This window comes from Mus musculus, chromosome X (assembly GCF_000001635.26).
Source record: "Mus musculus strain C57BL/6J chromosome X, GRCm38.p6 C57BL/6J".
NCBI lineage: Eukaryota > Metazoa > Chordata > Mammalia > Rodentia > Muridae > Mus > Mus musculus.
This window is the reverse complement of record NC_000086.7, coordinates 60303480-60319143: the sequence shown is the minus strand read 5'-3', so window position 1 is coordinate 60319143 and position 15664 is coordinate 60303480. Positions and strand designations below refer to the sequence as shown.

Sequence of the window (15664 nt, the reverse complement as noted above, 5' to 3'; positions counted from 1 at the left end):
TAGAGATAGAGAAACTTAACCCAGAGAAAGCTCCCAGTTTGATAAGCAAGCACTTGAGATAAAGCCAGCAACAGAACTACTGTGTAAGGCCCTATAACTTTGAAGAAAAATCCCTTTTCATATTATGCTGTTTGTGTACCATCCTCAGCTTTCTTTTCTCCTCCATCAATATGAAAGACTTATGACGTTCGCTAGTGTCCTATCTGTGCGACAGTAAAGAGCTGTGCTGCGCTGGTGGGGACTTTCACTACTGAGTGGTGATTCTTTGTTGCACTTTAGTCCTCAGGCTTTATGGATTTAGTGGATGCTTTTTCAAAGTTTATATAACATCCAGTTTTGCCAGCATCTAAAGCAATGCAATAACATGTTTTTGTGTTTTAAAGAGCATGTGAGAGAGTTAAAATGCTATTTCTAAACAAAACCACCATACAGATGTGAACATTTTGTACACAGACCAAGATACCTCTAGGCACCCTCCTCTGAATACCATACATATAGTTTTTCTAATTAATTGTTTTATTTTTTAATGAAAACTGTTGAGCTATACAAAGAAGAATTGACAATACAGTAATTTCAGAAAGAAAGGCTGACCTCAATTCATTTGTGTATGTGTGTGTGTGTGTGTGTGTGTGTGTTGCTACTACCTCTCAAGTGCTAATGTTATAGACATGCATCACTATACTAGGTTTAGAAAGAAATGGTAATGGTAGTGTGTGTTTTTGTTGATGAGGACCTCATTTCTGTGGTTTTGGGGGGGTTGTTTGTTTGTTTGTATTTTTGACTTTGTTGGCTTTCTTTTGTCTTACTATATAGCTCTAGCTATCCTTAAACTCAGTCTGTAGACCAGACTGACGTCAATGTCACAGAAATCTGCCTGCCTCTGCCTCCCAAGTGCCAGGTTTCAAAGCATGTGCTACCTTACCCAGTTTAGAAGTTCTGTGAGGAAGGTAGAGTATAGTAAGTATACTTACTGCCTACAGAAAAGAGAGTAGATAGGAACTTGAATACAGTAATTTAGCCAACTGAGCAGTTACCAATATAAAACTTACTGACAATTAATCTTACTTTTCTATTCTATTGCATCCAGATGATTCTACTAGGTAGGGATGGTTGTGTTCTTTGTGCAGTTCAGTTTACTGATAACTTTATAAGTTACTTTTTAAATAGTATTTCATTTTTACCTGTGTCCCTGTCCCTCCTTTTTTGTTTTTTGTTTGTTTTTGACAAGGTTTTGTTATTTTCCCCTATGTTGGCTTGCCTATGTAGTTCAGGCTGTCCTTGAACTCCTGGCAATCCTCCTATCTTACCTTCCTGAGTGGAAAGATTACAGATATGTGCTGACATACCTGCCTTTGTTTAACTGTTGCTTGTATTATTCAAAATATTAGCGCTTCATCCTCCCCGTCAGCAGTTTTATTGCTAAGTGAAAAACTTGGTGGACTTAACATAAAAACGGCCATTTCCACTCTCTTCTCTGGAGCTTGGGATAAAACATAAAACTACAGCTATGCTGGATAACTACTCATTCACTGAGCTATACCACATACTTCGGGCACAAATCAAATAAAGCGCAAGCCTTCAGTTGCTTAGTTCATATTCACTTCAGCTTACCTACTTTTATATTTCTAGATTTATTTGATAGAAAATTTGGTTTTAGTTGTGTTTAGATGGTAGATGTTTGAGTCAGTAACACAACTTTTGATATAATACAAGTTTTAGAAGCTCTGAGTGTGTGTGTCTACCTCTACCAATTATTTAACACACTACAAAATAAGTGAAAATACTTATCATAAAAAATATATGCAGTGCTAGTATTTTATGTAGAAACATTTTAAAGCATATTCTTAAATCTTTGGACTGATTTTTAATTTCATGGCTCCATATTAAAATAGTTTAAGGAAAAACACCTCAATAATTAAGAGCATTTGCTTGTCCTGGCACCCACATGAAGGCTTAGGCAACAGGTACATGCATAGTGCATAGACATACATTCAGGCAAGATACCTGCATACAGGAAATATAAATACATTATTTTTTAAATAGCACAATTATCTTCTTGGCAAGAACTTAGGACAGAAAATTCATTTTATCACTATATTTAAAACAACTACTATATGTGCTTTCTTCTGTGATTGGCATTGGTTTTGTTTCTGTAGCAGCAAACCAAGTCTGAGAGTCCAGTTTTTAGATAAACAAGTGAACTTTAATAACTTCATGTATATGTCTAATGTTCCATTTTGTTTCTGATTAGAAAACTCTTTGGAAATGTTTTTCTTTCAGTAGTATGATTTTGTTTGTTTGTTTGTTTGTTTGTTATGGGTGATCTGTCTTCACATACATCCAGAAGAGAGAATCAGATCCCATTATAGATGGTTGTAAGCTACCATTTGGTTGCCAAGAATTGAACTCAGGACCTGGAGGAGCAGCCAGTAGTACTCTTAACTGCTGAGCCATTTCTCCAGCCCAATGTTTCTTAATCTGTGCTAATATTGGTTTTAGTTTATAGAACAGTTGAGTGTTTCTTAATTTACTTTTTTTCTTTTACTTATTCACGTTGCATCCCACTCACTTCAGTGATTTAAATGGCCAGATGGCCAGTACACAAAGTTTACTGTTTTTTTTTTTTTTTGGATTGATTTAGAGGTATCAGTTGTCTTTTAACAATTGTGGTTCTAGGACTCGGCAGGCCAAAGCAGGAGGATTGCCCTGAGTGTGAGATTAGCCTTAGCTGTAATTAGACCCTGCTCAAAACAAACATCCTCATGTTTCTTGTCAAATACCATGTCGGACAGTTATGGTAAAGGAAGTTATAACACCCTGAGGTCTTATCTCAGGTCCTTATGAAGAGAAGAACACTGGTTTCCAATGAAGAGACTAACAAAAGTTCGGAAGGAAACTGCTAATTTGGTACAGTAAAACGGTAGCAGGGCGTGGAGTGTACCTACTTCAGTAGTGTAGGTAGTGGTATGTCTTTGTAAAGACCTGATTGAATCCTTAGTATTGTAAAACAACAGTAGTGATAAGAGGACTAGATCAAAAAAAGGTTCCCTTTGATCTGTTAATACTACCTGTATTAAGTAAGGACTTTTGCGGGGCCTTAATGCGTATTTGTTTAGTTTTTAAAAAACAAACATGTAGTTTGAGAACAGAAGGTCAGTGTCCCAGAAGTCCAGCTGTTAGTTTGACTTTACTGGAATTTATCCTTCATTTATTTATTTACTTGAAATTGGTGGGACAGTTAAATTCTGGTTTTAGATTGTATTGGGTTTCCAAGTGACAATATCAATGCTTTTAAATGCTTATTTTCTTTTTTTAGTCACAAGCCACTTTGAGAATACCATTAAAAAAAGTGTGAATTATTTTTCCCAAATGCTCAGTCCGCACTTGGGAAGTTTTTGGATGCTCTGTTGTTGATTGGTTGGTTGGTTGGTTGGTTTCTGGCAAAATCTCATTCAGGAAGACCTGAAACTCATAAAGATCCTCCTGCCTCTGTGTCTCAGTGCTGGGTTTTAATGTGTCTTTGGCATTTCTGTGTTTACTTTAAACAACATGTTTATTTTGTTAGTGTGCCATCTCCCACCACTCTGGTTCTCTTTGAGGTACTTATTTTGAACCTTAGAAATAATGTTTTGTTGGCTATTGATTGTTTTCTTAGTTTTCTTTCTATTACTGTGATAAAACACAGTGACCAAAGCAATGTGAGAAGGAAAGAATGAACTTTACCTTACAATTTATCCTCACAAATGGAAATCAAGGCAGAAACTCAAGGCAAGAACCTGGAGGCAAGAACTGAACACCTTGTATGAATGCAGCGTACTGACTTGTTCCTCCTGGCTTGCTCAGTTTCCTTGCTTGCTTATACACCCCAGGACCACCTGCCCTGGGATGGTTAAAGTTAGTCTGGTGAGGGCGTTTTCTCAATTGAGGTTCCTGTGTTTCAGGTGACTCTGTCTTGTGTCAAGTTGACAAACAACAACAAAGAAACCAAAAACAAAAAAAACAAAACAAAAACAAAAAAAACACACTGTCCAGCACAATTATGCTCTAGCTGTCCATTTGACTTCTTTCTCTTTAGATTCTCTGAATCTTGAGAACTTCTAAGCCTTGTTTAAAGGAGGTGTTGTGGCCAACAAGATGTCACAGATTGTAAAGGGGCTTGCTATGTAAGTTTGGCAACCCAAATTTGATACCTGGGACCCACATAAGGGTTTGGAAGGAGAAAAATGATGCCTCAAAAGTATCAACTAAGCTCCACATGCACACCATAGTGGATTCACTACCTTCCTAGCCACAAAATAAATATTTAACATTGTTTAATATAAATTTAAAAATTTTTTAAGTTATTAGCAGTAAATTCCCATATACCTTGACATGCTCTAAGACTTTGGCTTTCCATCTAGAGACTGCCATATCCAGGGATCCATCCCATAATCAGCCTCCAAACAATGACACCATTGCATACACTAGCAAGAGTTTGCTGAAAGGACCCTGATATAGCTGTCTCTCATGAGAGTACACAGGGGCCTAGCAAACACAGAAGTGGATGCTCACAGTCAGCTATTGGATGGATCACAGGGCCCCCAATGGAGGAGCTAGAGAAAATACTGAAGGAGCTAAAGGGATCTGCAACCCTATAGGTGGAACAACATTATGAACTAACCAGTACCCCGGAGCTCTTGACTCTAGCTGCATATGTATCAAAAGATGGCCTAGCCGGCCATCACTGGAAAGAGAGACCCATTGGACTTGCAAACTTTATATACCTCAGTACAGGGGAACACCAGGGCCAAAAAGCGGGAGTGGGTGGGTAAGGGAGTGGGGGGGAGGGTATGGGGGACTTTTGGGATACCATTGGAAATGTAAATGAGGAAAATGCCTAATAAAAAATTAATAAAAAATAATTTAAAAAAAGACGTTGGCTTTCCAGCAGCTATATCCGTGGATATATCTCGTGACATGCAAATGATTGGAATAGTGACTTTCCAAGTATAAATTCAGACTTTTGCCTTAAAAGGATCTTTTTCATTCTAGTTTTAAGTCTTCTGTATTATAATATGTCCTACTTCTGATATTTTTGAATTGGCCCAGTCCTTGAGCTTAAGCTGTTATTAACAAATTACATGGTATGCACTCAATTTGTGTATTTGCTTCTTCATCTTTGCACATATTCTCAGATAGGTGGTCCTGATAGAGACACTGATCTGAACTTAGTGTCTTGACAAAGTTAAACTTGACTTTTGATCAGAAAGATGAGCTACTAACAAAGGTGGAAGAGCAAGGACCTAGGACAAGTTCACTTGCTTTGTCTTCTACTGGAGATGGCAGCTGTCTTCTTCCCGTTGCTTAGGGTTTGGCCTCACAGTCTATGGTGAATGGCTCATTTTTAAAAGGGGCTTACAACTCTGCAAACAAAAGTTTTACCAAGGCAGGTTGAGAGATGAAAACATTTGCATAGGGTTTTACAAAGTGGGGGAGATAAAATGATTGGAACTCTTTAATGATAAGTCTTAGTGTTTTCAGAAAAAGGCTAATATGTAATGTTTTGTCCAATATTGATTGCTATCAAAATATATATACTATGAGAGCATATGGCACGTGTCTTAGTCAGAATTTCTATTCCTGCACAAACATCATGACAAGAAGCAAGTTGGGGAGGAAAGGGTTTATTCAGTTTACACTTCCACACTGCTGTTCATCACCAAGGAAGTCAGTACTGGAACTCAAGCAGGTCAGGAAGCAGGAGCTGATACAGAAGCCACGGAGGGATGTTCTTTACTGGCTTGCTTCCCCTGGCTTGCTCAGCCTACTCTCTTATAGAACCCAAGACTACCAGCCCAAAGATGGTCCCACCCACAAGGGCCCTTTCCCCTTTGATAACTAATTGAGAAAATGCCTCACAGCTGGATCTCATGGAGGCATTTCCTCAACTGAAGCTCCTTTCTCTGTGATAACCCCAGCCTGTGTCAAGTTGACACAAAACTAGCCAGTACAGCACGGAATTTGTTTTAGATTGTGTTGGACTATTAAAATGTAGGACTAAGATGCCTAATAGAATAATAGAAGCAGAAGGTACCCTACCCAATTCATTCTATGAAGCCACAATTACTCTGATACAGAGTAGACCCACAGAAAGACCCAACAAAGATAGAGAACTTCAGACCAATTTCCCTGATGAATATCGATGCAAAAATACTCAATAAAATTCCTGCTAACCGAATCCAAGAACACATCAAAACAATCATCCATCCTGAACAAGTAGGTTTCACCTCAGGGATGCAGGGATGGTTTAATATATGGAAATCCATCAATATAATCCACTATATAAACAAACTCAAAGACAAAAACCACATGATCATCTTGTTAGATGCGGAGAAAGCATTTGACAAAATCCAACACCCATTCATGTAAAAGTCTTGGAAAGATCAGGAATTCAGGCCCATATCTAAACATGATAAAAAACAATCTACAGCAGGCCAGTAGCCAACATCAAAGTAAATGGCGAGAAGCTGGAATCAATCCCACTAAAATCAGGGACTAGACAAGGCTGCCCACTTTTTCCCTACCTATTCAACATTGTACTTGAATTCCTAGCCAGAGCAATTCGACAACAAAACGAGATCAAGTGGGATACAAATTGGAAAGGAAGAAGTGAAAATATCACTTTTTGCAGATGGTATGATAGTATATATCTAAATGACCCTAAAAATTCCACCAGAGAACTCTTAAACCTGATAAACAGCTTCAGTGAAGTACCTGGATATAAAATTAACTCAAACAAGTCATTGGCCTTTCTCTACATAAAGGATAAACAGGCTGAGAAAGAAATTAGGGAAACAACACCCTTCTCAATAGTCACAAATAATATAAAATACCTTGGCATGACTCTAACTAAGGAAGTGAAAGATCTGTATAAGAACTTCAAGTCTCTGAAGAAAGAAATTAAAGAAGATCTCAGAAGGTGGAAAGATCTCCCATGCTCATGGATTGGCAGATCAATATAGTAAAAATGGCTATCTTGCCAAAAGCAATCTACAGATTCAATGCAATCCCCATCAAAATTCCAACTCAATTCTTCAACAAATTAGAAAGGGCAATCGGCAGATTCATCTGGAATAACAAAAAACCTAGGAGAGCAAAAACTCTTCTCAAGGATAAAAGAACCTCTGGTGGAATCACCATGCCTGACCTAAAACTGTACTACAGAGCAATTGTGATAAAAACTGCATGGTACTGGTATAGTGACAGACAAGTAGACCAATGTAATAGAATTGAAGACCCAGAAATGAACCTACACACCTATGATCACTTGATCTTTGACAAGGGAGCTAAAACCATCTAGTGGAAAAAAGACAGCAATTTCAACAAATGCTGTTGGCACAACTGGCGGTTAACATGTAGAGAAATGCGAATTGATCCATTCCTATCTCCTTGTACTAAGGTCAAATCTAAGTGGATCATGGAACTCCACATAAAACCAGAGACACTGAAACCTATAGAGGAGAAAGTGGGGAAAAGCCTCGAAGATATGGGCACAGGGGAAAAATTCCTGAATAGAAGAGCAATGGCTTGTACTGTAAGATCGAGAATTGACAAATGGGACCACATAAAATTGCAAAGCTTCTGCAAAGCAAAAGACACCATCAATAAGACAAAAAGGCCACCAACAGATTGGGAAAGGATCTTTACCTATCCTAAATCAGATAGGGGACTAATATCCAATATATATAAAGAACTCAAGAAGGTGGACTCTAAAAAATCAAATAACCCCATTAAAAATGGGGTGCAGAGCTTAACGAAGAATTCTCACCTGAGGAATACTGAATGGCAGAGAAGCACCTGAAAAAATGTTCAGCATCCTTAATCATCAAGGAAATGCAAATCAAAACAACTCTGAGATTCCACTTCACACCAGTCAGAATGGCTAAGATCAAAAATTCAGGTGACAGAAGATGCTGGCAAGGATGTGGAGAAAGAGGAACACTCCTCCATTGTTGGTGGGATTGCAAGCTTATACAACCACTCTGGAAATCAGTTTGGTGGTTCCTCAGAAAATTGGACATAGTATTACAGGAGGATCCCGCAATACCTCTCCTGGGCATATATCCAGAAGATGTTCCAACTGGTAAGAAGGACACATGCTCCACTATGTTCATAGTAGCCATATTTATAATAGCCAGGAGCTTGAAAGAACCCAGATGCCCCTCAACAGAGGAATGGATACAGAAAATGTGGTACATTTACACAATGGAGTACTACTCAGCTATTAAAAAGAATGAATTTATGAAATTCCTAGGCAAATGGATGGACCTGGAGGGCATCATCCTGAGTGAGGTAACCCAATCACAAAGAACTCACCTGATATGTACTCACTGATAAGTGGATATTAGCCCAGATACTTAGAATACCCAAGATATAAGATACAATTTGTGAAATTAAAAAAGAACGAAGAGCAAAGTGTGGACACTTTGCCCCTTAGAATTGGGAACAAAACATCCATGGAAGTTGTTACAGAGAATAAGTTTGGAGCTGAGATGAAAGGACTGACCATCTAGAGACTGCCATATCCGGGGATCCATCCCATAATCTTCCTCCAAATGCTAACACCATTTCATACACTAGCAAGATTTTGCTGAAAAAACCCTGATATGGCTGTCTCTTGTGAGACTATGCCGGGGCCTAGCAAACACAGAAGTGGATGCCCACAGTCAGCTATTGGATAGAACACAGTGCCCCCAATGGAGGAGCTAGATAAAGTCCCCAAGGAGCTGAAGGGATCTGCAACCCTATAGGTGGAACAACAATATGAACTAACCAGTACCTCCGGAGCTTGTGTGTCTAGCTGCATATATATCAGAAGATGGCCTCGTCGGCCATCAGTGGAAAGAAAGGCCCATTGGTTGTGCAAAGTTTATATGCCTCAGTATAGGGGAACACCAGGGCCAAGAAGTGGGAGTGGGTGGGTAGGGGATTGGGTAGGGGAGGGTATGGGGGACTTTTGGGATAGCACTGGAAATGTAAATGAAGAAAATACCTAATAAAAAAAGAAGTATAAAAAATATCTAAGTAAAACACTGTTTTATATAATACCTATGATTCAATATAAATATAATTGATAAATCTAAAAAAAACTTCTCAATGAACCGTCATTTCTGAAAAAAAGTTCTCTATCTCTAAATATATATGCAAATAATCTATATTATATAAATATAAATAATATATGCCATGTAATGTGTTATTGTGTTTTCAATTGTTGGATATACTAAATACACTTTATATGGTTCTAAGATTTTTTTAAGTTTCTTTTTTAATACTGCTTTTGATTCTTATCTCTTTTATAGTATACACTTTGGAATTTCCTCCCTAAGAATTTGTTTGAACAGTTTAGAAGAATTGCGAATTTTTATTTCCTCATCATTTTCCTTGTACAGGTAAGAACTCCATGAACTGCTACTTTAACATGGAGAAATTTTGTTCTTTCAAGGAATTTATCTTCTTAAATTATCCTGTGACTTAAGAGATTTGCTTAGTTTTTAAAGTAGAAATACAATTGCACTTCAAAAGTGTGTAATGTTAAAGTTTTCTAAAGTTGTATTTTAAAACTTGTTGAGATTTTTATTGCTACTTCAATTTTCACAGATTTAATATCTGGTCTTAGAGTATACATTGTATTACAGCTTAGTGATTTAGCATATATCAAAATTGAATGTAGTTTGAGTTTAATTTTGTTAAAGAGGTTTAGCTTATTTTTTTTGAGTCCTGCTTTCTCTGTGCCCCACTCACCTGCTTGCTTGTGGTTTGAAAGTCTAATAAGTCAACGTGCTTCTCAGCATTCCTTCTACTGCTTTCTATTTTAAATTTTAGTCATTTTTAAATCATATCCTATATTTTGAGCTGCATAGGTTTTATATTTTTTCATTCATTTATAAAATAGTAACTGTAATGATACTCCTCATCTTTTTAAATGAAGCAGAAAAATGACTATGAAGTTGCTCAGATGCTTTGGTAACTTTGAGAGCTTTTGTTTAAGAACTCTGAGGCTTTGACTAAATGGTATGATAATTTAACTTATGCCTGCCTGCTCCTTGAAACCAGTCTGGAACAAGTAAATTTCAGTAGAAAGATTTTTTTAAAAGTTTCTTTATAAATAATACTTTTGATTCTTACCTCTTTTATAGTGTACACTTTGGAATTTCCTTCCAAAGAATTTAGGAGAGAGTCAATTTCAGTAGTAAATGAGGTGTTTAGGAATGAACTCTTATATCCATGGTCAGATGTCTTAGAAACATGAACTACAATAAAAAAATCTTTTTGAATGAGTAATTCAGTGTATTTAATTAAATTCATTTGAACAAATATATGCCGACTGCCTATTGTGTATTGTGCACTAGTCCCCAAAACAAAATATGATCAAAATACTGCTTTTCTCTACCCTTAAGGAATTTATAACAACGTTGTATTTTCACTTAATTTAATGTAGTAAAAGCCATTAAAGATTCAGCAAACTACTAAAACTATGCCATGAAAGTTAAAATAAATTTTAACTGAAGAAGAACTTAAAAGGGCTTCAAAAGTGCATGATAGTTGAACTGAATTTTGAAGAGGTTTCTGTGGCAGATAATGCAAGGCAAGCATCCCAGGAATAGAGAGGAGGTTGCATAAAGGCCTTGTAAAAGTCTTCTGTGTATTCCTCTGTGTGTCAGGGATAGGTCTGGCTGGATGTTGGAGATGCTAGTGTAATAATGGAAAGGCAGATTGTAGCAAAAATCCCATCCCCAAATCTAGTTCTCCTTCCATTTTTCTTTCTTTCTTTCTTTTTTTTAGATTTTTTTTATTAGGTATTTTCTTCATTTACATTTCCAATGCTATCCCAAAAGTCCCCCATACCCTCCCCCCCACTCCCCTACCCACCCACTCCCACTTCTTGGCCCTGGCGTTCCCCTGTACTGAAAAGTTTGCATGACCAATGGGCCTCTCTTTCCACTGATGGCCGACTAGGCCATCTTCTGATACATATGCAGCTATTTTAGTAAAAACAGCATTCACTCAAGCATGTTAACCAAGCACTTGCAAGACATCTACTATCCATAGTTATAGCTCATTACTTACCAATGGTACCGTCTTTCTTTCTGAATATCTTCAGTATTTCTTTCCATATTTCTTCTACCCTGATCTATCTTTCACTTGTCTCAGGGCAATAGCCTCCCAAGTAGACTCCTAGCCTCCATCTTTATTCTTTTTTAGTCTATCCTTCATACAGCATTGAGAATAAATTTTCATGTTATCATTCTCTGTGTAAAATCTTTCCCATTGTGGAATGAATAGTTAACAGCCAACAGCTTTCTCTGTATGGTTTGACTCATGCCTGCCTCCCCAGCCTATCTCACACCACACTTTTTTAGCACTATTTTTCTTTATTTCCTTGAACACATGTCACTTCCCCTTCTAAAAGAGAAACTTTGTGTACATTGCTCATTGTACCTGGAAAAGTTCCTTTGAGCTAGTTAACTCCTAACTGCCCCACAGATCTTAGCATCTGTATGCTAGTTTTATGGGAAGGCACGGACTTCTTTCTTTCTTCATTAGCCAAGATCTCTAGAGGCTGGATGGTAAAAGTACAGGGCCTTGCAGAATGCTTCTCAGATATTAGCTGGTAAATCAACGTGAACATTGCTGAAAATGGGATCATCTAAGCTGGGTGAAAACTAGTGCTAAATTTTCTTAAACTGTTATATAGATTGTTTTATTATAATTAAAATTAATATTCATCTCACTAGTAGAATATATTTTATCTAAAATATTTGCAGCATATAAATTCTAAACATGAGTTAATAGCTAATTTTATTTTCAATTTAATTTCTCTACCTAGGTCACAGTAGACACACCAACCAGCCCAGTTACCAGTGGACTTCCACTTTTTTTCGTTATAACTGTTACAGCAATCAAGCAGGTAAATTTCTCACATAAACTATGCCTGTCCTTTAATGAAAGCTAATTTGAATTTTCTTGTAAGTATTCTTTTTCATATTTATATACTGTGGACAATATTTTGATGGTTTTAGTTTATATTTGATTCCTGTTGAAAACCTATTAAAGTAAGCTGATAATAACATTTTTAATTTATTTACTCTTTTCCTCGTGTGTGCATGTGTGGTGTGTGTGCATGTGGTGTGTGTGTGTGTGTGTGTGTGTGTGTGTGTGTGTGTGTGTGTAAGATAGAAGCATAATAGAAAGGACAAGTAGAAAGTCCATCTCAGTAGAGAAACAGGAAGTGGGATTTTTACTGTTCATTCTTAAAATTTCCTACTCCAATGAATTTTAATTGTTATTGTCTATCGTACAGAATTTAATACAAATACTTCAGGCTAGAGAGATGGCTCAGCTGTTAAGAACACTGGCTGCTCTTCCAAGGGTTCAATTTTCAGCACTTACATGATAGCTTACAACTGTTTATAAGTCTAGTTCTAGGGGACCTGGCATTCTCACACAGACATACATGCAAGCAGGTGGGTGGGGGGATGGATGGACGGATGGATGGGCGGACAGACAGATAGACAGACCGACTGACTGATTCAGGTAAGCTGGCCCCGAGGGCAAGAGTGCAGGAGAGTTGGCCCTCTAATTTTCTGTCATGAGATAGTATGGGGGCAGGGGCAAGGCTCTCCCTACCTCCCACCGCTAGTAGTGAGAACTGGCCCTGAGACCATGAGAGTTGGAGGGCTAGTCTTGCCCCCTCGAAGACTGCAGCACTGGGAGAGTGGGCCCCAAACCCTGACTTGGCAGCACATTGAAGCTGACTCTGGAGTAGTGCATGCCAGTGAGCCAGCTCCTGAGGGCACAAGAGCAAGAGAGGTGACCCTGCCTCCTGCAGATGACAGCATTGGGAGGCCTAGCTGGAGCAGTGCTAGAGAGCTTGCCCTGGTGGTGTGGATAAGGGAGAGCTGGTGCACTGACTCATTGCAGTGAACATTATTTGCAGATGAAGATGTGTGGACAGAGGGATAAACTGTGGGACGCATTGTGATGTACTGCAGTTTCCACAGTGAGATGCCTTCTATGCTTTGGGTGTGTGTGTGTGTGTGTGTGTGTGTGTTTGGGGGGGGGGTTGGGTTTTTGTTTTTATTTTGGGGAGAGGTTGCAAGGGCAGAGGGTAGATATATGAGGCAGGGTGATGAGTGGAACTGGGGTAAATGATATGAAACTCACAAGGATTCAATAAAAAGATTTAGAAAGAACACAAATAACTTGAACTTATCACTACTACTATTGAGCAGGGTGATAGATAGGGAAGACTATCTCTCTCGTCAGAGTTGGTAAGCTCTCACAGATGATGTTGATTGTCTTTGAAGTATTTTGACCATTGTGTGTATTAATACCCTTAAAATTATCCAAATAAAATTGAAATTTTCAATAGAAAACCTTAAATGAGGGGTGCATTTCCTATATTTAGAGACAGACCGCAGGATCTGCTTATTTGCAAACACATTTTTAGGTAGTACCTTAAGGAAACTTGTAAATTGAAAGAAAAAGGTTACCTTTCCTCCTGGGGTTTTCTGATCCTCTCTCTTGCCTACCAGGAATTTTATAAATATCATGTATTTCATTGCTAAATAAAGACTTGGAATGCTCTTTCCCTTTGGCTAATAAGATTATTTTCCTTATTATAATAAATTTTTAGTTCCAAGAATAGCATGTATGGCTTTCAAAAGGGCTTTCTTACTGATTCATTTTACTCCCAATACTAGGTCATGTTCTATCTTTCCTTTCGTCTTAAGCACCAGAGAATGTACCCTATAAAATGCCTAGTATTTTCACGAAGAGGGACAGAATAGGAATGAGGACCAAAAAAAAAAAAAGGGGGGGGGAGAAAAGTTGACCAAGAGATTGTTCTGTTCAAGCATATATTTGAAAAGGCACAGATATTACAATGAGGGGCAAAACATTGGATATAAAAAGGAGGAAGTCATGTTCAAATGAACATCATGATTCCTTAGCCCTTTTAGCTTAAATCTCTTCCACATGAAAAGCCCAAAGGAAAATAAACCATTAAATATCTCTATGATTATTTTTTAATTCTAAAAAGTCACCAATTTCTATTTCCTTTAAATAAGTTAGTGGAGAATTTTAATTGTTGTCTCTATAATATGTAAATTCTCTGGCAAAACATTTTCAAAATGTTTTGAAATTTTCTACTTTCTACATGAGAAGAATTACATTTCTAAGTGATTAGATTTATTCAAAAATAAAAAGTAAGAACATTTATATTTTCAAATTAAAAGAGAGAGCTGCTGGAGAGATGACTCAGTGGTTAATAGCACTGTGCTCTTGCAAAGGACCTAGTTCTAGTCCTAGCACCCACATGGTGGTTCACAACCATCTGGAACTCCAAGTCCAGGAGACCGGATACTCTTTTCTTGCTTCCTTCCCAGGCACTGCACAGATATGGTGCACAGGTATATATGAAGGCAAAACACCAATACATAAAATAACAATGAATACATTTTTAACAAAGTAGAAGTAATTACAATGTTCTTTAATTTTTTAGATACATATAGAAAACAAACGCATTCATTAGAGCATTATAAGCATAAATCGTAGATTTTCTCAATGAAGAATGTTATGGCTGTAATGCCTATGTTACCTATAATATATATCTGAAGAATTAAGGAACCTTATAATACAATAAAGCTATTTGCCTAAGGAATATGTTTATAAAGTGTGCCTTAAATTGTCTAAGAATATGTGCATCAATGTATCTGTAGCATTCTATGTTGAAATTAACACTATAAACTTAAAATTTTTCTTTTCTTATAGGGGTATGAAGATTGGCTTAGACACAGAGCTGATAATGAAGTTAACAAAAGTGCTGTTTATATTATTGAAAATGCAAAGCGAGTGAGGAAAGAAAGTGAAAAAATCAAGGTACTACTTTACTAGATCACTCTCTTTTAAAACTACTCTTCTTCCTGGTGTGTGTGTGTGTGTGTGTGTGTGTGTGTAATGGCATATGTGTAGTTCAGAAGACAACTTTTTGGAGTCAGTTTTCTCCTGACATGAGTTCTGTGGTTCAGAATCAAGATATCCTGCTGGCCTCCCACTCAGGATAACTGCAAAAAGTCCCACATAGTAAAAATGTACACTTCAAAGTATATGAATAGGGTGGTAGTGGCTTATGCCTTTAATCCCAGTATGTGGGAGGCAAGTGGATCTTTGTGAGTTTGGTCTACATAATGCATTCTAGGATAGCCAAGGCTTTACCGAGAAACTCTATCTCAACCCTGTCTCTTCACAAAAGAAAGTAAGTATACAAATTAGTATCATTTATTTACATTTACAATGCTATAAAACCATCACTATTTACATGAGCAGAAAAGGAAACACCTTACTCATTGTATATTATTTCTTCAACCCAAGTATTGTAAACATGAACCTTTTCATTCTCAATGAACTTACAGTTTTAATATTTTACACGAATTTGATAATACAGTTCCTGAACTGTATTAGAATATTTTAGAGCTATTTGTGTTGTAGTATATGTCAATAATTCATTGTTTTGATGGCTAGATGATAATATATTCTATTTGTATACCACTTTTTTTTTATTCGCTAGCTAATGTTTCTGTTTGGGGCTGCTATCTATACTGCTGCTCTGAACATTCAAGGACAA

The 15664-nt window shown here is 37.3% G+C and overlaps 1 protein-coding gene across 12 annotated transcripts in view; it reads left to right on the top strand.

Moving 5' to 3' along the window:
• Nucleotides 1-15664, top strand: part of Atp11c (ATPase, class VI, type 11C) — a 181571-nt gene that overhangs the window by 85710 nt on the left and 80197 nt on the right. For all 12 annotated transcript variants that reach the window (XR_001782750.1, XM_006528091.4, XM_006528090.4 and 9 more), the window contains 3 exons: nucleotides 9339-9428; nucleotides 11867-11947; nucleotides 14812-14919. Coding sequence is in view for 11 of the 12 variants with exons in the window: in XM_006528091.4 (XP_006528154.1) it covers nucleotides 9339-9428; nucleotides 11867-11947; nucleotides 14812-14919 (279 nt within the window). In the remaining variant the exon portion in view is untranslated. The remainder of the gene's footprint in view (nucleotides 1-9338; nucleotides 9429-11866; nucleotides 11948-14811; nucleotides 14920-15664) is intronic.